General features: G+C 42.5%; 1 protein-coding gene across 11 annotated transcripts in view; it reads left to right on the top strand.

Annotated features, from left to right (window-relative positions):
* The window catches only part of ARHGEF33 (Rho guanine nucleotide exchange factor 33), an 86,029-nt gene that overhangs the window by 42,451 nt on the left and 18,956 nt on the right, over positions 1-24,622 (top strand). For all 11 annotated transcript variants that reach the window (XM_055242457.2, XM_055242450.2, XM_055242449.2 and 8 more), the window contains 6 exons: positions 3,956-4,015; positions 5,520-5,744; positions 12,116-12,245; positions 19,180-19,312; positions 21,316-21,399; positions 22,527-22,610. In XM_055242457.2, coding sequence (XP_055098432.1) covers positions 3,956-4,015; positions 5,520-5,744; positions 12,116-12,245; positions 19,180-19,312; positions 21,316-21,399; positions 22,527-22,610 — 716 coding nt within the window. The remainder of the gene's footprint in view (positions 1-3,955; positions 4,016-5,519; positions 5,745-12,115; positions 12,246-19,179; positions 19,313-21,315; positions 21,400-22,526; positions 22,611-24,622) is intronic.

Raw genomic sequence — 24,622 nt, 5'->3', positions numbered from 1 at the left:
CACCAGTCTCATTCCTGACCTTAGGGATGTTAAAACAGATATTAAAAAATGGTACCGAAGAAACTGGCTTTCCAGTGGAAGTCTGAGTTTTGGTTATTAACTTATGTTCAGCTCAGGAAAAGTAAAAAAAAAAAAAAAAAAAAAATTTGCCACGTCTTTGTCTCCTCAACCATGTCTAGCAAAGCACCTGCACACAGAAAAATAAATGTAGATATTAACATTGTTTAGATGACATTTCCTGTTATTTATGGTCTCACGTAGAAAGTCCTCAAAAGAATGACTCAATGATTTCTCAACCGTCAGTGTGTCAAAGACAGGGTTGGTGGTTTTCTATGCTTAAGACTAATGGAACAATTTGGTTTATATACCATAGACAATGTATATTCTGAATAACTGAATCTAAAAATCTAAATCAAATGGCTTTTAATTGGCATACTTCAAAGTACAGATTTGCCTTTTTAATTTTTTTGTTTATTTTTTTTGAGACAGAGTCTTGCTCTGTCGCCCAGGCTGGAGTGCAGTGGCACAATCTCGGCTCACTGCAACCTCTGCCTCCTGGGTTCAAGTTTTTCCCCCTCTTTGCCTCCACCTCCCAAGCAGCTGGGTCTACAGGTGTCACCATACCCAGCTAATTTTTTGTATTTTTAGTAGAGACAGGGGTTTCACCATGTTGGCCAGGCTCATCTCGAACTCCTGATTTCAAGTGATCCACCCGCCTTGGCCTCCCAAAGTGCTGGGATTACAGGCGTGAGCCACCGTGCCCGGCTTGCCTTTTTATTTTTTTACCTATTTGCGTAATTCATTGAGAGACTGATCAATGCAGCTGGGAAAACTCACTTGATCCATCTGGGGACTGGGTTCATTGCAGGTGGCTCTATTTTCTTTCCTCTAGGACATGAACAGCTCTACATAAAAGGATGATCCTCTCTGGGAAAGAGTATAGGCTTAGAATGTAAAAGAGATAGGCTTAGAATATAAAAGTCAGTTCAATGCCAGGTCTGGAGCAGCTAAACATGTTCATAAGATAAAAGGTTAAAAATTATCTTTACAAAGTAAATTTGTACATGTTTAGACAGTGTGTAACAGCCCCCAGGGACATAAATAATCACAGAATGTGTTGACTCCACTGAAAATAGCTGATCCAGATGATTTCACTGCCTACGTGGATTTCAATGAACTATTTAGTGGCAATTCCTCCTTCCTTTCCTCCTGTATAGACGTGGTCATAGTTTATTCTACTGAGTTGCTGCAGAAATTTAAGAATAATGTGCCATGATAAGACATTCTGCACATACTTGGTGGCAGCTTGTGTTAAAACACAGGGTTCAAGAACCAAACACTCAGAAAGTCTTGGCTTATCCACTGTTGATAAAATGGTACAACTGTTATCTATTGTCCCAAAATTCAGTAGCTTAAAATAGCAAACATTCATGGTTCACAGTTTCTCTAAGTCGGGAATCTCTGTACAGCTTAGCTGAGTGCCTCTGGCTCAAGGTCTCTCATTAAGGCTGTAATCAAGGTGCTGGCCATGGCTGTCATCTCAGGTGAAGGCTCTACTCATGGGGGATCTACACCAAGCTTACTCACGTGGTTATTGACAGGCTCCAGTTCTTGTAACATGGGCCTCTCCAAATTGCTGCCTTACAATTTGGCAGCTAGCTTCTCCCATGGCAAGTGATCTAAAAGAATGCTCAATACAGAAGCCACAGTGGGGTTTTTTGTTTTGTTTTTTCCCTTTTTCTGAAACAGAGTTTTGCTCTTGCCGCCCAGGCTGGAATACAATGGCGTGATCTCGGCTCACTGCAACCTCCACCTCCTGGGTTCAAGCAATTCCCCAACCTCAGCATCCTGAGCAGCTGGGATTACAGGCACCTGACACCATGCCCTGCTAATTTTTGTTTTAGTAGAGACGGGGTTTTGCCACGTCTCTGGTCTCAAACTCTTGACCTCAAGTGATCTGTCCACCTTGGCCTCCCAAAGTGCCGGGATTACAGGTGTGAGGCACTGTGCCCGACCCATAGTCTTTTTATAACCTAATCTTAGAAGTGGTATTCTGTCTTTTCTGTCATATTCTATTCAGTAGAGGCTAATCAGTAAACCCAGCCTTACCTAAGGGAAAGGATTACATAAGGACGTGAATGCTAAGGGGTGGGGATAATTGGAGCCATCTGGAGCTGCTTATCACAAATGGCTGATGGCCCCACCTGAGAAGGCAGCCAATTTATGTGAGCCATGATGCAACAACATCATTTATGTGCCTGATAATTGTAGAACTTGTCAGTTTGAAAATGTCATTTTACAGGCACAAGTATACCTCTCTTTTAGGTTCCTTTCCCCACCCAAGAAACTCTCAAGATGTTTAGCCTCCCCACTCCTGACATATTCTTGCTCGAGAAAATTGAAAACTAATTTTTTTGAAAGATATGGTTTTATTATCCATCTCTTCTTTCTTACCTCCTGTTTATTCTACCCGCTCAATATTGGCTTTCATCCTTACCACTCCTGATAGTTTTTGGTATCCTTGATACCCACCTTCTTGAAACATTCTCTTCTTTTGGCTGACACTGTGACTTCTTTGATTTTCCCCCTACTTTCTGGATGCTCCTTCTTAGATTCTCTTTGATTCCTCATCACCCTCAGAATAAAGTCCAAGTTTCTTAACACAGTTTACATGGCCATGTTTGAACTCGCCTCTGCTTTTCTCTTCAGACTTATATTTTGTTACCGTCAACTTCTCCCTCTGCATTCAAGCCACCCTGACATTTTCCCTCCCTCCATCCCTCCCCCTTCTCTCCCTCCTTCCCCCTTCTCTCCTTCCCTCCCCCTTTTCTCCCTTCCTCCCCTTTCTCTCCCTCCCTCCCCCGTCTCTCCCCTCCATCCCAGGCACTGTTTTAGGTGGTAAGATATAGGAATGAACAAAACAACAAAAATTCCAGCCTTCATGGAGCCTTTCCTCTGAGGCAAGCAGACAATAAACAAGATAAGTAAGATATGTAGTATGTTAGAGAGTGATGAGTTAAGGAAAAAAGTAAGTAAAGAGGAATTGTAATTTTAAATAAGGTTCCAGGCAAAGACCTGAAGGAAGTGAGAAAGTTCACTTATGGGTACTGAGGGGAAGAGATGGAACATCCAGTGTCAGGGTCCTGTGAGAATATGACTGACGTGTTCAAGGAATACCAAGAAGACCAACGAGGGTAAAGCAGAGTGAACCAGGGAGAAAACAGGAGGTGCAGTTAAAAAAAAAAAAGGAACAGCAGGCATGAGTTGGGGGTAGATATTCTAGGGCTGTATGATCTTTATAAGGGCTTTGGCTTTTACACTGAAATGGGAGCCATTGGAGGGCTAAGCAGAGAAGTGATAGGGTCTGGTTTATTCTGTTTTTGAGACAGTGTCTTGCTCTGTCACCCAGGCTGGAGTGCAGTGTCACAATCTTGGCTCACTGCAGCCCCAACCTCCTGGGCTCAAGCGATCCTCCTATTTTAGCCTCCCATTTAGCTGGGACCACAGGCACATACCACCATGCCCAGCTAATTTCTGGGTTTTTTTTGGGGGGGTGGGGGGTAGAGATGGAGTTTTGTCGTGCTGCCCAGGCTGACTTACATTTCAACAGTACCATTCTGTCTTTTTTTATTATTACCATCATACCACTGCCACCACCATTATAGTTAAACAACTAGTTAACTCTTACAATATGCCAGGTAGAACTTCAAGCAGTTTACAAATACTAACTTATTTATTTCTTATTGTAATCCTTGAGGTAAGTACCACTATTATATCTTTTTACAGCTGAGAAAATAGCACTTGCCACAACTATACTGTAATTTCTTTTTTGTACTGCTCTGCCTCCCCTATGAAACTAGAATCTCTGAGTCTGCCCCCAGTGCCGGGCTCATGGAAGGTGCTTAATCCATGTTAGTGGAATGATCGCTAAGTGAATGCTTTCCTTTCTCTGCAGCCCAAGAGTCCAGATCTGTTCATGTAGGAGACAGTAATGTGAAGGGAATGATGGGTCCTGGTAAGTGACTCTTCTCTTAGTTTTCTTTTCTTCCAACAATTCCATTCTTTTCCTCTTCTATCTTCCCTGCGTCCACTTCCTCAGTTTCAAACCAGGCATGAAAGAACTCACAACAGATAAAGTTACAAAGTTACGAAGATTCCAAGATGTGTACTAGAGCAGGTCAGTGACTCATTTGAACCAAGGAGAGAGAAGGGCTAGGGAAGCTTAAGACAAAACCAGTATGTTTCATTCTTTCTGGCTTATTTCAATGACTAATGAATTCACATTTGCCAAAAGCTTGCAGGTGAATGTAGCATGACGTAAGTTTTCCGTGGATCACACACTGTATAGTTTAATTCAAAAGTTACTTACTTTTACATCTGTGTAGTGCAGGTAATAAAGAAAGGACTAAATAATAGAAAAGAAACAAAAGAAGATAAAACAAAATTTTAAAAAGGATTTACTTAATTGACAATTCAGAATTTTATAAATTATTTAAGCTTCCCTCTCTCCTTCCTTTCTAGCATTAGGGTCAAGGGGAAAATGGCCAAATAAGACATTGTTTTTGGCACCCTTCCTCCTCCTCTTTCTGTTTCTCTTTCCAGGAGTGCTCCAGCATCTGGTGTGCCCACCTGAAAGGAAGCAGATACAAGGAGTCAATACATACTATAAATTAGCTATACTATTTGATAAATTCATTTTAAAAAAACTCCTTATATAGTAAAGACTAGGTATAAAGCATAGAGGTTGTATAGACCAGAAACAGAGGGAACCCCATGCAGCTGTGGACACTTTCAATCCTTAATTGGTATATTTAATCCTCAAGGGATAGTTGTACCCAAACAGAGGCAGATTCGTTAAGAGTTAGCAACAAGGCTGGGCACGGTGGCTCACGCCTGTAATCTCAGCACTTTGAGAGGCTGAGGCAGGTGGATCACCTGAGGTCAGGAGTTCAAGACTAGCCTGGCCAGCATGGTGAAACCTCGGCTCTACTAAAAGTATAAAAATTAACTGGGTGTGATGGCGCACACCTGTAATCCCAGCTCCTTGGGAGACTGAGGCAGGAGAATCACTTGAACCCGGGAGGCAGAGGTTGCAGTGAGCCGAGATCGCCCCATTGCACTCCAGCCTGGGTGACAAAAGCGAAACTCTGTCTCAAAAAAAAGAAAAAAAAGTAACAAACTTTTTTTTTTTTTTTTGAGACGGAGTCCCTCTCTGTCACCCAGGCTGGAGTGCAGTGGCACAGTCTCGGCTCACTGCATCCTCTGCCTCCCGAGTTCAAGCCATTCTCCTGCCTCAGCCTCCTGAGTAGCTGGGATTACAGGTGTGTGCCATCATGCCCAGCTAATTTTTTATATTTTTAGTAGAGACAGGGTTTCACCATGTTAGCCAGGGTGGTCTCAATCTCCTGACTTCGTGATCTGCCTGCCTCGGCCTCTGAAAGTGGTAACAAACATATTTTTAAAAAAGATTTTGATAGCAGTTTTTTTTTGTTTCCCCGCCCCTCCCCCCACCCCGCCAGGAGTGAACCCAACAACTCCAGAAGCAGAAGAAAACCTCAAGTCTTGCCTCTCGGCTGATATCCAGTCCAAGGGCCATCTCCCATCTGGCATGTGGAGGCAGCCTAAGGATGGTAAAGAATGGGGTGAAGAATACGTCACAAAAGACCACCCAGATAAACTCAAGGAGGCTGGCCAGGGTAGACACAGCTCCTTGGAAAACGTTTTATGTGAAACCTCCTTAGCTGGTAAGTTCCAAGGGGGAATGCAGGCTAATAGTTTAAAGAATGGGATGTACCAGAGCTTTGAACTCAAAGGCGAGAATCCTTGCAGTTTAGATTCAGTGGACACATGAAGCCACCTAGTTCCTGGTTTCCTTTTCAGATGAACTAAAGCCTATAGAGGTAAAGGGACCCATTAGAGGTCACAGGGCCAGTGACTACCACCTTGATTCTGCGTGTTCAAGACACTTAGTAATGGAGTGCTATGGGGCGGGGGCGGGGGGGTGGAAGGCATAAGGTTGGTGGAGAAGAAGGCAGAACTATTTAGCCAGTTACGTGGAATCTTCTAGAAACAAGGCTTTCATCAACAGTCTACCACCAAAATATCACACACTGCAACAGAGCCTGTCCTCCCTCCTTTTTCCCTCCTTCCTTCCCTTCATATCATAAATCATTGCTGAACACTTACTGTGTCAGACAATGGCATTTCCCCCTGGCTATTTGTGGGGAGGTAATTTTTTAAAATTATTTTGAATTTTTAAAATCAAATACATGAAAAAAAGTATTAAAAGGTTTGTTATGAAGAAGAGTGCCAACAACTTTAAACTCTTTTGACAGTTTTTTCTGGTACTTGCTTCCATGTTTTCTTTTGGGGGGCACAGGGGAGGGAGAATGGCAGGCTCAGACTGGGTACGCAGTCTTCCCCTGCTTCTATGTTTTTAAAAGATGTTTAGCCAGGCATAGTGGTTCACACCTGTAATCCCAGCACTTTGGGAGGACAAGGTGGGAGGATCCATTGGGCCCAGGAGTTGGAGCCAGCCCGGGCAACATAGAGAGACCCCTGTCTCTACAAAAAATAAAAAAACAAACTAGCTGGGCCTCCTGGTATGTGCCTGTGGTCCCCGCTACGTGGGAGTCCAAGGTAGGAGGATCACTTGAGCTCAGGAGGTCGAGGCTGCATTGAGCTATGATAGCGCCATTGCACTCCAGCCTAGGCAACAGAACAAGACCCTAACTCAAAAAAAAAAAAAAGTTTTACACTATTTTTTTTTTACTAATACTTTATTGAAGGTGAATTTACATAGAGTAAAATTCACAGAGCTTATACTTAAGCTAATAGACATTTTACATGGGTCTATCCCCTGTGATCACCACCCAGATCAAGACATACAATATTTCTGTGCATGAAAGAACCTGAGAAAGTTCTTTCATGCACTTTGCCAGTCAGTATCCACCCGAAGAACCACTATTGTGACTTCTAGTACCACAAATTAGTTTTGTCTGTTCTTAAACTTCATGTAAATGGAATAATACAGTGTGTACTCTTTTGTGTCTGGCTTCTTTCTCCCAACGTAATGTTTTTTAAAAAAGATTTATGCATATTTTTGCACACAATTCATTCCTTTTTATTAATCACATTGAATGAATTTATCACATTTTTAAAAATCCATTCTCCCATTGATGGACATTTTTTTTTTGAGACAGAGTCTTGCTCTTTCACTGAGGCTGGAGTGCAATGGCGTGATCTTGGCTCCCTGCAACCTCTGCCTCCCAGGCTCAAGTGATTCTCCTGCTTCAGCCTCCTGATTAGCTGGGATTACAGGCGTGCACCACCACGTCTGGCTAATTTTTATATTTTTAGTAGAGACAGGGTTTTCACTGTGTTGATCAGGCTAGTCTCGAACTCCTGATATCAAGTGATCTGCCTGCCTTGGCCTCCCAAAGTGCTGGGATTACAGGTGTGAGCCACCGTGCCTAGCTAGCTATGAATATTCTTGTACAAATTTTTTTTTAGCAGGGGGATATATGCCCTCATTTCTCTTGGGTGTATACCTAGGAGTAAAATCTCTGGGTTGTAGGTTATGATTATGTTTAACTTTAAAAGAAAATGTCAAGCAGTTTTCTAAAGCAGTTGGCTAATACTCCCACTAGCAATGTATGAGAGCCCAGTTGCTTCACATACTTGCCAATACTTGGGAAGGATGGTTAGTCCTTTCAATGTTAGCCATTCTCAGGGATGTGTACTGGTATCACACTGTAGTTTTAATTTGCACTTCCCTGGTGATTATTAGTATTAAGTATGTTTTTATATGCTTATTGGCTATTCACATATCTTCTTTTATAAAGTGCCTAAGTAAGTCCATTGCCCAACTTTTTTTGAGGCAGGGTCTTGCTCTGTTGCCCAGGCTGGAGTGCAGTGGCATGATCACAGCTCACTTCAGCCTTGATCTCCTGGGCTCATGTGATTCTTCCTCCTCAGCCTCCCAAGGAGCTACGACTACAGGTGTGCACCACTGCACCCAGCTGTCAAGTTTAAACTCTTAAAATAGCTCGTGACTTTCTTGTCTTTCTAAGAAACGTTTGCTATCTCACAGTTGTGAAGATACTCTGGTATGCTTTCTTCTAAAATCTTTATAGTTTTAGCTTTCACATTTAGGTCTATGACTTATCGTGAATAAATTTTGATGTACAGTGTGAGAAAGGGCTCCAGGTTCATTTTTTTTTCCAGATGGCTATCCAGTTGTTTCAGCACCATTAATTGAAAATACCTTCTGTTTCCCATTGTTGCATGTAGAAAGTCAAGTGGTCTTATATGGGTATCTAATTTTAGACTCTCTTTTTAAAAATTCCAATTATCAGATAATTGACATCTTGACAGTACTGAGTCTTCCATTTAAAGAACATGGTGTATCTCTTCATTTATATAGATCTTGAATTTTTCTTAGCAATATAACAGAAACTTTACTATTTACATCATCAATGTTTTTAGTTTTTCATTTATTTTTATCCATTTAGTTTTTTAGAGGTGGGGATTTCCCTTTGTTGCCCAAGCTGGCCTCAACATCCTGGGCTCAAGTGATCCACCTGCCTCAGCCTCCCAAGTAATTGGCACTACAGGCACAAGCCACTATGCCCAGCCATCTTTTTTTTTTTTTTTTAAAGAGCATTTGCCTCCGTCATCCTATTCTGCTTTGGCCCAATGTACTGCCATCATCCTGGGACTTTCCAGTCTTCTTAAGAATTCCCTTTATATTTCTCCTCTGTTCGATTCCTGTTTGTTGCTGTTGTTGATTTTTTCATCTTCTGTATCCTTGGTTTCTTGGTTTACTCCCAGTTTTGGTGGAACACATCATCCAGTAGTTTCCACATATGTAATTACTTGGCAGGTCCTTCTTGCTGGCTTGCTGTGCAGGTGGAGCTGATTTACTGCAACTGCTGTATTGCAATTGAGAAAGAGTTGAATAAACATACAGCAAGCTATGCAGCAGACCAGAGTTTATTACTCAAATCAATCTCCCTGAAAATTCAGAGACCGGAGATTTTTTAAGGATAATTTGGTGGGCAGAGGGTTATGGAATGGGTGCTGCTGATTGGTTGCAGATGAAATCACAGGGATGTGGTCCTCATATGCTGAGTCAGCCTCTGGGTGAGGGCCACAGGACTGCTTGAGTCATGGGTTGTGGGTCCAGGTGGAGTCAGTCAGCTTCCAGAAATGGAAGAGTCTGGAAAAACGTCTCAAAAGACCAATCTTAGGTTCTACAGTAGTGATGTTATCTATAGGAATAACCAAGGAAGTTACAAATCTTGTGACCTCCAGAACAATGGCTGATTATCATTTAAGTATGCCTACATCTTAGTGTAATTCATAATCCTAACCTTTTGGCCTTTCGATAGTTTTTCAAAGCTAGTTTGGGTACCAAATTGGAGGGCGTGGGGTTAGTTTGGGGAAGGGCTATTATCATCCCTGCTTTAAGTTGAACTATGAACTAAATTGCTCCCAAAATCTCAGCCTATGCTCAGGAATGTACAAGGGCAGCTTGAGGTTAGAAACAAGATGGAGTCAGCTATGTCAGATTTCTCTTGCTGTCATAATTTTGCAAAAATGGTTTCACATAGTTGATTAATAATTTGGCCACATAAGACATCTTTTTTCCTCATGATTTTGAAGCAATTGTTCCACTGTCCTCTAACTTCTAATTTTGCTATTAGGAAGTCCAGTACCATTCTGATACTCAGTTTTTTGCATGTTACCTGATTTTTCTTTTTCTTTCTTTTTTTTTTTTTTTTTTTGAGATGGAGTCTCGCACTGTCACCCAGCCTGGAGTGCAGTAGTGTGATCTCCGCTCACTGCAACCTCTGGCTGCCAGGTTCAAGTGATTACCCTGCCTCAGCCTCCCGAGTAGCTGGGACTACAGCCACCCACCACCACACCTGGCTAATTTTTGTATTTTTACTAGAGATGGGATTTCACCAGGTTGGCCAGGCTGGTCTCGAACTCCTGGCCTCATGATCTGCCCACCTCGGCCTCCCAAAGTGCTGGGATTATAGGTGTGAGCCACTGTGCCCAGCCCATTACCTGATTTTTCTATCTGGTAACTTTTAGGATCTTGTTTTTATTCGTGGTGTGCTAAACTTTCACAGTGATGTGATATGCCTTGTAATGATGTGAGTCTTTTTCATTAATTTTACTGGGCACAAGGGCCCTTTTCTCTGGAAATACATGTCCTGGAATTTTTTTTGCCTGTTATTAATTTGATAATATCTTCTCATCCATTTTCTTTCTTTTTTCTGAAACTTCTACTAATTTGATGTTGGACCTCTTGGATTGATTTCTCAACTGACATCTTTTGCTCTTCTATTTTTCTTCAATACATCTCTTTCTTATCTTTTTTTTTTTTTTTTTTTGAGACGGAGTCTTGCTCTGTCACGCCCAGGAGGAGTGCAGTGGCGCAATCTCGACTCACTGCCACCTCTGCCTCCGAGGTTCAAACTATTCTCCTGCCTCAGCCTCCTGAGTAGCTGGACAACAGGTGCACGCCACTACGCCCAGCTAATTTTTGTATTTTTAGTAGAGATGGGGTTTCACCATGTTGGCAAGTCTCGACCTCTTGACCTTCTGATCTGCCCACCTCGGCCTCCCAAAGTGCTGGGATTACAGGCGTGAGCCACCACGCCCAGACCCTCCTATCTTTTTTTTTTTTTTTTTTTAAGAAAGGGAGATTTCTTCATCTTCTACCCTTTTAATTTTTTCTATCTTTTAAGCAATGTTTAAAAGTTTCTCCTCTTTAAAAATTACCCTCTCTTTTTAAAAATAGCATCCTGCAATTGTTAAATGACTGGAATATGTTTCTTATATTTCTTTGAGAATATGAATTGTAAGATTAAAAATTTTTATTCTTTTGTATCCTGCATTGTCTCTGTTTCTTCAGGGTCCCCCCCTTTATAAAAAATATATGTGTATATGCTTTTTTCTTCTCATTCTTTTATAGTATAAGCTTTATTCAAATGTATGAGCATCCTTAGCTAAATATATATAAGAAAGAGCTCTTAGAAAAACTCTGGAAATTTTGTATTGGCCCGAGCTTGTCAATCAGTGGGCTTCATTATAGATAGGCTAATCAGATGGCAAATTAACTTTTGATAGTTGACCTCTTTTTGTTTTTTGAGACAGAGTCTTGCTCTGTCGCCCAGGCTGGAGTGCAAGGGCGTGATCTCAGCTCACTGCAATCTCCGCCTCCTGGGTTCAAGCAATCCTCCTGCCTCAGACTCCTGAGTAGCTGAGATTACATGCGTGTGCCACCACGTCTGGTTAATTTTTGTATTTTTAGTAAAGATGGGGTTTCACCATGTTAGCCAGGCTGGTCTCGAACTCCTGACCTCAGGTGATCTACCTGCCTTGGCCTCCCAAAGTGCTAGGATTACAGGCATGAGCCACCATGCCCGGCTGATAGCTGACCTCTTAATGTCAGTGTCTGTGGATCTTTTTCCCTTGGGCAGTTCAGTTTCTCAAGTGGAAGACCCTCCAATCTCCTGCCTGAAGAGTTTAAACCTGGCTGCTGGCACTCTGATATCTACAGGGGAAGGAGGCTGAGGGAAGTCTCACTGTTCAGTATGAAGCCTTCCCTGAGTCCCTTTGTTTTCATTTTAGCATCTGAACTCTACTATGTCTAAAGTCTTTAGCCCAGATCCCAGAAACCAGGGCTTCTCTAGTTTCATTTTTCTTGTTTGCCATGGGGAGGAAGTGAGGAAGCCATCTGGTATGGGGGTGAGGATCTGGAGGTTCAATTGCCCCATACGTATACTTTCAATGATTGCTCCTGCTTTCAGCATTGTCCCTTATTTGCACTATCTATATTGTCCGTGGTGTCTCCAATCCTTGAGTTTTCCAGATGCTTCTCAGCAGATTTTCCAACTGCAGATGGGGACACCAAGACTTTGTGCCCTTTGCTCTGCTGAATGAATTACTGTGCCTCCATTCTGCTTTCTACCTTTCAAAAACTTGCAGATGGTTTTTTTTTATTGCTTTCAATATCCTTTTATCACTTTTATTGCTTGCATTTAATGGGATTTTAGGAAGAAATGATTAATAGCAAGTCCTCTTTGGTTTGTTTCTAAAGCTAAAAGACAGACTGTGGCCCTGGAACTGCTTGAATCTGAAAGAAAATATGTCATTAACATCTCTCTGATCTTGAAGATAAAAGCCACATTCCAGGGGTCAGATGGAAAGAGGAATTCCAAAGAGAGAAGGTATCCATGCACTCATTGCCTTTGCTTTTCAGATTCATTAGGATTTAAGGTAAGTGGTTTATTGTTTCCACTTTGGGATTTCTGGGGCCTATAAAGAGTCCCAGAAATAGTCTTTGAAAAGAGAAGAGGCAGTGATGGCAGGTGTCTCGGTTCACTTTGTGCTGCTATGACAGAATATCATAGACTGGATAACTTATAATGAATAGAAATTTATTGTCTCACAATCCTGGAGACTGGGAAGTCTAAGATCGAGGCGCTGGCAGATTCAGTCTCTGGTTCCAAGATGGCACTTTGTTGTTGTATCTTCCAGAGAGGAGGAATATTGCAGCCTTACATGGCAGAAGAGCAGGAGAGAGCAGGAGAACCCACACCCTCAGGCTCCTTTTGTAGTGGCAATAATCCATTCATAGGGCAGAGTTCTCACAACCTAAACACCCACCATAGGCCCCACCTCCCAGTACTGTTGCAGTGGGGGTTCAGTTTCCAGCACATGAATTATGGGGGACACATTTATATCATAGCAATAGGGAACCCCTGGCAAGTCTTAAACTTAGATTTTCATCAAGGTAAGAAAATGAGTATAGTCTCCTGGGCCTTCAGTGTCTCTAACGTGTCTTTTAAAAACTTAAAGGGGGAAAAAATGCTACAGTGAGGGAGGCAGTGGTCTCTGTTGCCATCTGCATGGAGTCCCAATGGGTCACAGGTCTCTTAGAAGCACAGGAGAATGAATGTGTGGCAAACCGAAGCACTCAGTGGCCATTAGAGAAATGACACAGGGCTGATATAACTCTGGACCTGGGCCTTATTATTCGTGTGGGTGATCTCATAGTACTGGGTAATGCATGGGTGTGTGTGTGTGTGTGTGCTCATAGGGTCTGCCACCTGTTGTAACAGCACGCTTTCACAATGTCACAACACTCCACCTATATCTGTTCATAGTCTAGATTTTTTTCTGTTTCCCTCTCTGTTGGGAGAAAGTAGGAAGGAGGAAGGTAAGACTTGGTGAAAAAGATTAATGTAATGAATATATAATAATCCAGAAAAATTGAGGAAAAGGCCAATCCAAAAGAATGGGAAGTCTGGATTATGGATTACTATGGACATATGTGGCATTATTAGTTTAAACATTCCATCGGGTAATATACACTGGTGGTTCATAAATTCTGAATCTACCCAGGGAAGCCCCTAATTATATTTTCTTGCTCCTTACCATCCCCCCAAATCTATTTGACTTGGTGGCTGCCAACAATATACTCAAAACACACTGCTGCCCTCCTACCTAAATGACCGAGTGAGGCACTACTCCCTGACAGACCCACGAGTGGCCTATTTTCAAGAGTTATTTTACTACAAAACTGAGGTAAACAAAATGCAAAGCAACAAGAACAGAAAGGCTAAGGTGACCCAGCTAAAGCTGTGACCATCTGGACTGGGCCTCACCTCTCAGACACTGCCCAGAGATTCTTAGCCATCCTTCCTTCCCCATCTGACCCTTCCCATTCCCCCTCCTTGACCCTCCCAGCTGCGCTGCAGGCCTCTGGAAGTCTCTATGGGCTCCAGCTGTCTTGCTGTTGCCAAAGACCTACTCAGTTTATGGTAATGAAATCTAAAGGCGGTGTACCCTTTGGTGTGGCTTTGCTTCCACATAGAAAATTCTAAGCCAGCAGCATCTCTTCTTAGTCTGAAAATCTGGGGAGGTGGGGTAAGTCAGGGAAAAGAGAAAACTGTTTACTGTGGAAGGGAGTAGTAAGCAGCTGCTCTGCTAGGCACTTGATTTGTAACTTCACAAAATGTTCAGCAGAACCTGTGACCCCTACCTTACAGACGAAGGCACTAAGGCCCAGAGAAGCTTAAAGCCGCAGAACCAATTAGTGCCGGGATTCAAATGCAAGCCTGCCCGACCCTGTACTGTGTGCTCTTATACATCAGACCACTTCTCCAAGGCCACCGCCTTCATTAACAGCAATATGTAAAGTTTCTCGGAGAGTCAGAAGCATACAGTTGTCTCTTCCTATTTCAAAACTCAGTCTTCCCTCTTGAACAGCCTGTACGTTTTTACTTCAGATCTCAGTTGATTTGTTAAGTAGGACTGCTAGATATGTTTGTCTAGCCCTTGTTGCAAGCCTCCAGCAGGCGGGAGGTCATAGAGGAGAGACCAGACCCTGCAGAAGATTTGGGTAGATAAAAGAGAGGGCCCTTATTGACTTGCTGCCACTTCCTATTTTTCTAAGTGGTTCTCCTATGACCCATCACTGGGAGGAAGGAGTAGATCTCTCCCTCAAATCCTACAAGATTGAAAAATTAAAGCTATCATACAATCCTCTATGAAAGTAAGATCATAGTTATTTCAAGATATCAGTGATAATGCTATTCATGTTAGTTATTTGCTAGACTAACCCTCTTTTTCTTTGCATGGACCAAGCAGAGAAAAGCTTCAACCCCACCCTCTTCATTAGTACTGAATATGAAGTCTCTGGTTTTGAGCTTGGCGGTACAGCCGTTTTTCTATTTTAGGGTTAGATTTTCATTATCCTCCTCCACTCATTATCTTTATTCTTTCTTTTTTTAAAGCTTTCCTGAAACCTCTGTGTGTACTTTATTTCTTTCTTTATTTTTTTGAGACATGATCTCACTCTGTTGCCCAGGCTGGAGTGCAGTGGCACGATCTCGGCTCATTGTAACCTCCACTTGCTGGGTTCAAGCGATTCTCCTGCCTCCGCCTCCTGAGTAGCCGAGATTACAGGCACACACCACCATGCCTAGCTAATTTTTATATTTTTAGTAGAGACGAGGTTTCGCCATGTTCGTCAGGCTGGTTTCGAACTCCTGACCTCAAGTGATCTGTCCACCTCGGCCTCTCAAAGTGCTGGGATTACAGGTGTGAGCCACTGTGCCCAGCCTTTGTGTGTACTTTAAATAGACCAGCTGAAGGAAATACAAAGCAGAATGAGATTGTTCCTTTTCTCTATCGGCATTTTCTCCATGCAAAGATGAAAATGAGTATATTAAAAACAAACAAACAAAAAAAAACATTTGCTAACTTTCCCATCACAAATCACAAGCCTCCAGCAATTTTTACGCCATTGGAAAGTAAGCTGGGTTGCAAATCACCCCCGTGCAAGTACAACTTGACAGTCAAGCCTGAGGTGGCCACATCTTCTCCAACCTATTAAATAAAACCTTAGGTTTTTCCTAAAAAAAAGTGAGTCACTCAAGAGCTTCCTCAGCCTGTTTGAAGCCAGCCCTGCCCTTGGCTGAAAAGGTTGGAAGTTTCAGGGGCACATGCTGCTGGCTGAAACCTGGGCAGAACTTGAGGGCTATAGTTCATTTGTTTTGTTTAGAGACAGGGTCTCTGTCTGTTGCCCAGGCTGGAGAAGGGTGCAGCGGCCCAATCACAACTCACTGCAGCCTCAAACTTCTGGGCTCAAGTGATCCTCCCGCCTCAGCATCCCCAGCTGGGATTGCAGGCATGAGCCACCCTGTGTTCTTATACATCATACCACTAACAGCTACTTTTTCAGTTTATTATAAAGACGGTGTCTTGCTCTGTTGCCCAGGCTGTCATTTGTCGAAGGATCACAGAAGTTGGAGTTCTGGGCTTTTTGGCTCTGACTCACCTAGGTAGAGCTACAGCCTCAGGATTACAGTTCTGTCTGAACACTTATGGAGGGAGCAGTGATCAGCTCAGCAGGATTGTCAATTAGCCTTGTAAGCTAAACTCCAGTGCTATGTCCACCAAGAGCTTAACAAGCTTCGTGCTGCAGATCACCACCAGGTGGCACATGTTTAATGATCATGCCCATCCAGGGTGGCGGGAATCTGCTACTGCCAAGCTCAGGAGTTATTTTGGCCTCATTCTGGGCTGGCAAAAGCTAAGTTATTAACCTGAAACTATAACTGGATTTTTCTTTCTTGCTTTTAGTGTATTTCCCTCATTGATTAAGTACTATATTGTTAGGAGATAAAAACTTTGAAGGCTTTAGAAATAATAAACTACTAATGTTGCCATAATTTCATCCCCAGTAAGGAATAGGAAAAAAAAGCTGAGCTCTGAGTACTTCATCTTCATGAAAAAGTTGCTTCTGGGCGTCAGGTCTGGCGCCAGGCAAAAGAGTGAAACAGGTGAAGTGTGGCTATACTTCTTGCCGTCTTTCTCCCTTTGCTCTCTGTCTTCTGATTTCACACTCCTTCCTAATTTCAAATAATACCCTTGTTAAATTTTTTTAAAAGGTTTAAAGCCCGTTTTCAATATTTCGTATAGAACCCACTGTAGGTCATTGTTTTTCGTGTAACTTATGTGCTTCCACAATACTTGATGGGGGCCTTAACCTTCTCCGACCCCACCCTGAAATCTCAAACAGTCATCCCAGTGGGCAGTCCAGGAGGAGATTGGTACCAGCTCTCCCATTCTCCAAGTACATTGACCACAGTGTAGCAGAATGCAGCTCTCTAGAAAGAAAGGGAGAAGGAAAGAAGAAAGGGAAGGAGAGAGGGAGGGAGGGAGGGAGAGAGGAAGGGAGGAAGAAAGGGAGGGAGGGAGGGAAATGAAGGAAAAAGGAAATCGATAATCCAAGACATTATATACATATATAGACAACTCTTCACAAAGTCAGATCTTCCCATTTTGCCCTAATATCTTCCAGGGTCACACCAGGACTATTACACAAAGTCATTTACAACCACTGGTTAGGAAGAAATCTTTTGCACCTAGATCTTTGGCTGGTGCAGCATTTTACTCTTTCAGTACAATCAGTTGTATTTTTCTTCATCAGGTTTATGGTCTTCTCCCAGTCAGTATACCCCCTAGCTACCCCTCCAAATTCCCCTCTGATCTGGACAGGGATTTCTTTGATCTCCTAAGCCCACTGTTCCATTGTAAGCTCTCAGGTCAGGAGGCCCCTCCTCTTTAGTACCTGTGGGGGATCCAGGCACAGGGGGTGGAGGGAGTGGAAGATGGGAGTGGAAGGCTTCCTCGTATCCTTTCATAGGGGGCTAGGTACCCTATTCTCATGTTTGTGTGTCTCCTCTGAGCTACAGTCACAGGGGTCACTTTGCTTTGCTTGGAAATGAGTTGAAAAAAACCTCCTCTCGATCTGGCATCCTTCCTATTGTTCCAACAAAGGTTTGCTTGTTGGGAAATCACCCCAGTTGTCCATGAGTTTACTCTCATTTGACCCTGGGGAAATATTCAAGTAAATTCAGATCAACCAGACCATCTCTTTTCTGTTTGTTAAACTTGCAGTGCTGAAAGCATAAAGGAACCTACCTTAAGTTACCAAGTTAGAGCTCCAATCCTTGCTGTAACCCAGAAAAACTCTGCTTCTTTTTATTTTTTTCTTCCTCTTTTCTATAGGCCTCTAATCACATCACTCTTACCCAGCTAGTCCCCCTTCCTCTTCCTCCCATGATTCTCTATCTCTCCTCTCCACCCCACCCTTCTCTGACGTCTCCCTTCTTCCCTTCATTACTTCTGAAAAAGGGAAAAAAAAGAAAAAAGGAGGTACATTGCAAGATGGAGAAGAGAGGGATGGAAGGGTAGAAAAAGTGCTTTGTAAAATTCCAGGGAGTAACAAGCCAGGCCTGGTCAGTAGCTGTGTTAGGCCGTTCTCACATTGCTATAAAGAATACCTGAGACTGAGTTATTTATAAAGTAAAGAGGTTTAATTGGATCACGGTTCTGCAGGCTGTACAGGAAGCACGATGCTGGCATCTGCTCAGCCTCTGGGGAGGCCTCAGGAAACTTACAATTACGGTGGAAGGCAAAGGGGAAGCAGGCATGTCACATGGCCACAGCAGGAGCAAGACAGAGAGACGGGAGGTGCTACGCACTTTTAAACAGCCAGATTTCATGAGAACTCACTCACTATCACTATCACTTGGTGGGACAGTACCAAAAGGGATGGTGCTAAACCATTCACGAGAAATTCACCCTCACGATACAATCACCTCTCACCAAGCCCCACTTCCAACACTGGGGGTTACATTTCAGTATGAGAGTTGGGCGGGGACACACATCCAAACTGTATTAATAGCCTACCCAGACAAGATTGTCCTGGCCCAGTATTCCTCTTAGAAACTGAAGAAAAGGAAAAAAGAAACCCTCTGATACCCTACAACTCCCTGAGCTTTTTAGTTGCCAACTTTAAACAAATTTTCCTACTGACCTAAATAGCAGTCTCCTACTGGTAGCTGAGAATGGTCACGTAGATGCCACCTCAGTGCTGCATCTACAACACTAATTAGAATAGACTATTTTGCACATCTAGGAATAGCTCCAAAACATTGAAAAAGGTATCCCTTAGAATTTCCACTGAGTGTCATTTAAATGAGCATGTAAAAAGGTCTTTCAAGTGATGTGCTTTTTATTTATTTGTATTTTATTTATTTATTTATTTAGTTTGAGACAGAGTCTCACTTTGTTACCCAGGCTGGGGTAAAGTGGCATGATCTCAGCTCACTGCAACCTGTACCTCCCGGATTCAAGTGATTCTCCTGCCTTAGCCTCCCAAGTAGCTGGAATTACAGGTGCATGCCACCATGCCCAGCTAATTCTTGTACTTTTAGTAGAGACAGTGTTTTGCCATGTTGGCCAGGCTGGTCTGGAACTCCTGACCTCAGGTGATCCACCCGACTCCCGAAGTGCTGGGATTACAGGTGTGGCATGCCAGGCCTCTTTATTAGTTCAATACACATTTGTATAGAAGCCATTAGTAAAGGTTTTTTTTTTTTTTGTATTTTTTTTTTTTTTTTTTTTTTGTAGTCAGGATATCTGCTATTAGGTGTGCAATGAAAAACTTTAAAAAATCCTAAATGCAGGCCTGTGACTCACAGTATGTTGGATGGCTGGGAGAATGGGCCCTGCTGCATGTATTTTTGCAGGGTCCTTTCTTCTCTACACCTAGTTTGTGTGATTCCGTCTCTATTCTGTTTCAAGCCTCTTCCCTGGCTCTTTACGGTACCTCGTCCAGCAGCACCTGGATCTGCTTCATGCACTGCAGGAAAGGGTCCTGAAGTGGCCACGCCAAGGCGTTCTTGGAGATTTATTCCTTAAGTTAACAAATGATGAGGTAAGGTGTTTTCTGCCCCTCTATACATTTTACTTATATGGATTTGTGTCTCGTTTGTCTACTTCTCTTAATAGAGAATCTAGAAGCAGTGAATTTCACAGCTAGAACCACTGAGATCTAGTCTAACTTTCTCATTCTACGTACAGATGATGGAATGATTCAGAGAGGTTTAAAAGCCTCGCTGAAATCACCCCGCTAGCTAGGTAGTTGGAGATGTGTGACTTTCAGAGCCCTAAGTTAGGTCTTCTGACTTCTAGTTCATAACTTTCCACTGTACTATAACTGCCTCCGTTGAATACACATGTGGATGTGTGTATGTATTGTGTGTGTGTGTGTGTGTTTATATAAATGTATGTATATATATTTGTGGGCCAGGTGTGGTGGCTCGTGCCTGTAATCCCAACACTTAGGGAGGCTGAGGCAGGAGAATTGTTTGAACCCAGGACTTCAAAACTAGCCTGAGCAACACAGCAAGACCCTGTCTCTATTAAATTTTTAAAAAAGTATATATACATTAAAATATGTATATATATGCATGTGTGTATATATATATACACATATATACACACATGAGATATATACACACTCATGCATATATATACACATGAGAGTTTGTATATACATGTGTATTTTCACACACAATTTTCATTCCTTGGAGATTTTTTTAAAAATGTGATGGGTGGCTGTTATCTTGAATTTTGCAATCTCTATAATATCCTACAAAGAAAATATGATCCAAGTCAGAGGCTGCAAACTCAAATGCCTACAGGGCCAGACAGTGGCATAAATGAGTGAAGTGAACACAGTATGGACTGGTGTGAAGTGTGAGCTGCAGTGGAGCAGCTGTGTTGTTATACAAGGAATAGCTACTCAGCTTTATCCAATCATTATGCAGGAAAAAAGGACTGGAGTTGCCAGAGCTTCTGATATTTTAAGAAAAGCTGGAAATCCAGAATTTTGTGGGAAATTTTCTTATTTTTAAAAGATTGTGTGGGCTAATTAAGATTGGTCTGCAAGCCAGACTTCCTGAAATCACTTTCTGTGTATCAATTATTCTGAACTGTGGGTAACAATACAAAGTTTGCAAATTATTTTCTTCTATAGACTAGAGTGCATATAATGTACTAATATCCTCTAATACCACTTTTACTCGCTTGTGTTTAGTATGCTTCCTTTAGCTGAGAATTATTATAACTTTAGAAGCTGAGAATGATTTTCCTAAGGGGATAATGCATAGATAAATATGCAATTAGTGGAAATATGCAATTACTAGAAAATGTTGTGAACTACTGATCTGGATGACATGAAGTGGGATGGGCAGAGTCCCTCATCTGGACGTACATGATTGACTGAAATGAAATGGAATTACAAAAATAAAATATACATTTTTATTGTTACATGACTAAAAAAATACATTTTCAGCTTACGTGAACCTCCCTCTTCCCTGGATTTATTATTTCACTTTCTCTCATTGGGGAGACGATGCTGAGTTTTGATTCCAAAGCAGTAGGGATGTTTACCTTAAAACCAAAATTTTTTTTAAGATACATTTTTTTTTCAGCCGGAGTCTCACTCTGTCCCTCAGGCTAGAGTGCACTGGCGCAATCTCGGCTCACTGCAAGCTCCGCCTCCCGGGTTCATGCCATTCTCCTGCCTCAGCCTCCCGAGTAGCTGAGACTACAGGCGCTCGCCATCATGCCTGGCTAATTTTTTGTATTTTAGTAGAGATGGGGTTTCACTGTGTTGCCCAGGCTGGTCTTGAACTCCTGAGCTCAGGCAATCTACCTGCCTTGGCCTCCCAAAGTGCTAGGATTACAGGAGTGAGCCACCGAGCCCAGGCTAAGATAAATTTTTTAAAGCCTCAAAATATATAAAATAAAGAACATATTAAATGAATAAGATAATCTCTGCAAAGTACCCTTCTTTTACATATATGACTCTATAAAAATATTATAGATCCTGTTTTCAGGTTCTTACCATGCATTTTTGTGTTTGTTTTAAAGAATAATTTCTTGGATTATTATGTTGCCTACCTAAGGGACCTGCCTGAGTGCATCTCATTGGTTCATGTTGTAGTCCTGAAAGAGGTGAGTTAACGCCATATATATGCTATCCTTCATCTGCACATGGCATCATATGATGTTGCTCATCCACCCAGTCAATACAGCACATGCACTGTGCTTTCTAGGCTGGGGAATGGCCTGAACACAGCCACTAATACTACTAACTGGCGTTAAAGGAACTCACTTGAGGATCAGTGCCATTGTATTGGTCCCCTCCCTGCCTTACTGACCCACTGTTCCATTCCGTTGGAACTATAGACAAACTATAGTTCTATAATGGGCATTCTATGCAGAGATCTCCAGGCTGCTTACATGCTGTATGTGGTGGGTTTTTTCCAGTCTCAGAAGATGTGAATCTGAATATTAAACTTCAGTCATCCTTTGTCAGTTTATAAGATCATAAGGTGGCTCTAGTCATGTGCTTGAAGTATTGCTACTGCAATGATACAGTAGGTGCTCAGTAAGCACATACACATCTATAACAATTTAGTTATTTCAGACCAATAGGAAAAAACAGTATCAGAAGCCCCAACACTAAGAGTTAATCAAATTTCACAAGAGATGAGAGGCTCTGTCTTACTAAGTTTCTACTTCAACCCCCCACTACTCCCAACCCAGTATAATGCCTACTATGTTAGCTTTCAGCAAATATCTGGGAAAGAGAAGAGAAGGAAAAGGAAGGGACATGGAGAAAGTGCAGCATGTCTTCTGCGGCCCAGGCCAGCTGACTAGGTTCTAATGACACTCCCTTTTCCATTCTCCTGAGGCGCCAAGTCTCCCTTAGAGCCTATTACTACACCATTGTCACGATTACTTGCTGGAGAGTCTTAATGAATTAATTCAGCTCAAATACAGTTTATTGAGTGCCTGCTTCTGTCTGAAACTGCGCTGAGTGGAAGGAGAGGGTAGTTTGGAAATTTGGGTGGATTCAAAATAAGTATTTGATATGCTCCCTGCGGGAGAACAGCTGTCTCCTAGAGCATGTCCCTGAACATGTGGCCTCTCCCATGAGAGATCAATGCTCTATGACAATCTCTGGGAAGAAAATGCTCTGGGAGGAAACCCTTCCTACTCTGGTGGGACTGATTCAGAGGTTCTGCTGCCACAGCTGGAGGAACACTGAAGAGTGACTTGACCTTTCTTTCATTCAGGGTGATGAAGAGATTAAATCTGACATCTACACGTTGTTTTTTCACATAGTCCAGCGCATCCCTGAATATCTGATACATCTGCAGGTAGGCATGGGTGGGAAAGCCACCAAACTGATTTGCATGCTAAATAATTACTGGTTTTGGCTTCCAACTGAGAAATACTGTAAAGCCTCAAGAATCATTAATATTTCTAAGAAGTGTTTACTTAGATTGTTATGATTACATGATAACTCATAATACCCTGTGGTATGAGCTAAATTATTATTATTATTATTTTTTTTTTGAGACAGAGTCTTGCCCTGTCACCCAGGCTGGAGTACACTGGTGCGATCTTGGCTCACTGCAACCTCTGCCTCCTGGGTTCAAGTGACTCTCCTGCCTCAGCCTCCCGAGTAGCTGGGACTACAGGCATGTGCCACCATGCCTAGCTAATTTTTGTATTTTTAGTAGAGATGAGGTTTCACCATGTTGGCCAGGCTGCTCTTGAACTCCTGACCTCAAGTGATCTGCCTGCCTCAGCCTCCCAAAGTGGTGGGATTACAGGTGTGAGCCACTGCAGCCAGCCTAAAATCTTTATCTCTAAAAATTTTCAGCTCATGATGCTTACCTCTGAAATTCTATTTTTACTTACCAGCAACTTCCACCTCAGCTGATCCAGGATCTTTCTAGAACCACTCCTGCTAGATTCTAAGCACCTCATCCAGTTCTTCTCATTTTGGTTTTACAGCTATCTAAATGCTACCACATGACATCTAAATATCCATCTAACCTGCTCACTTAACTGCTATCCTGACTACTTTCTTTTGGCATGGGTCCAAGATTCTACCATGCCATGCTTAAGCTTTATGTCACAGAAGAGGCATGAAGATGATGAGCTGATGTCTTCACACCATTTTCCTGCAGGGCTTGTGATATCCTAGAGGAAGAAAAGTTGAAAGAGAGGTTCACTAACCCCCACTAGACCCTCTTCTTCCCACCACCCACCTGTTCTGGTTTAATTGCTGACTGATCTTCTTAAGTAATTCAATGAAAGCATCTTAGAAATGCTTAGGATTAATTTAAGGTAGTAGTCCAGTAGTCCAGTATCAAAGTATCAATATTGAAAAGACTTTTTTTGGGACAGGGTCTGGCTCTGTTGCTCAGGCTGGAGTGCAGTGGTGTGATCTTGGCTTGATCTTGGCTCACTGCAGCGTCAACCTCCCAGGCTCAAGCAATGCTCCCACCTCGGCCTCCTGAGTAGTTGAGACTATAGGCGCTTGCCACCATGCCTGGCTTACTTTTGTGTTTATTTATTTTTTTTTTGAGACGGAGTCTCGCTCTGTCACCCAGGCTGGAGCACAGTGGCGCAATCTCAGCTCACTGCAACCTCTGCCTCCCACGTTCATGCCATTTTCCTGCCTCAGCCTCCCGAGTAGCTGGGACTACAGGCGCCCACCACCACACCCGGCTAATTTTTGTGTTTTTAGTGGAGATGGGGTTTCACCGTGTTAGCCAGGATGGTCTCGATCTCCTGGTGATCTGCCCACCTCGCCTCCCAAAGTGCTGGGATTACAGGTGTGAGCCACCACCCGTGCCCTGAAAAGACTTTCAATTGTATATAGCTTTAGATCCTAAAAGCATTTTCTCACAGTAATGATCTTTTTTAATCCTTTCAACAATCCCATGAAATAGGTATTATTGTTGTCATGTTTTACAAGAGAAAATCTACGGCCGAAGAAGTTAACAATTTACCCAAGTTAACACACCTAGTAGGTAAAAAAAACTAGGACTGAAACCCAGGTTTTGCAAATAGTAGAATATGGCAAACAAGCCCCGGTTCCACTCTCTGACTTGAGTTCAAATCTTGCCTCCATTATTTACTAGATGCGTGACCTGATGAAGATCATTTACCTTCTTCGTACCTCGATTTCCTTATTTGTTAAATGGAGTTTATAATGGTACCTATTTAAGGAGGTTGCGATAACAATTAAATGAGATAATATATGTAAAGGGCTTACTACCTGGCAGTAGGAAGTACTTGATACATTTTAGCTTTCCCAAATCCAAGTCCTAGGCATGTTCCACTACAGCACAGTGGGGAATGTAACAGGAGGGGC

The sequence above is a fragment of the Symphalangus syndactylus genome, chromosome 14, assembly GCF_028878055.3.
Source record: "Symphalangus syndactylus isolate Jambi chromosome 14, NHGRI_mSymSyn1-v2.1_pri, whole genome shotgun sequence".
In the NCBI taxonomy this organism is placed as follows: domain Eukaryota; kingdom Metazoa; phylum Chordata; class Mammalia; order Primates; family Hylobatidae; genus Symphalangus; species Symphalangus syndactylus.
The sequence above is the reverse complement of the archived record's forward strand: the minus strand, read 5'-3'. Positions and strand labels throughout refer to the sequence as shown.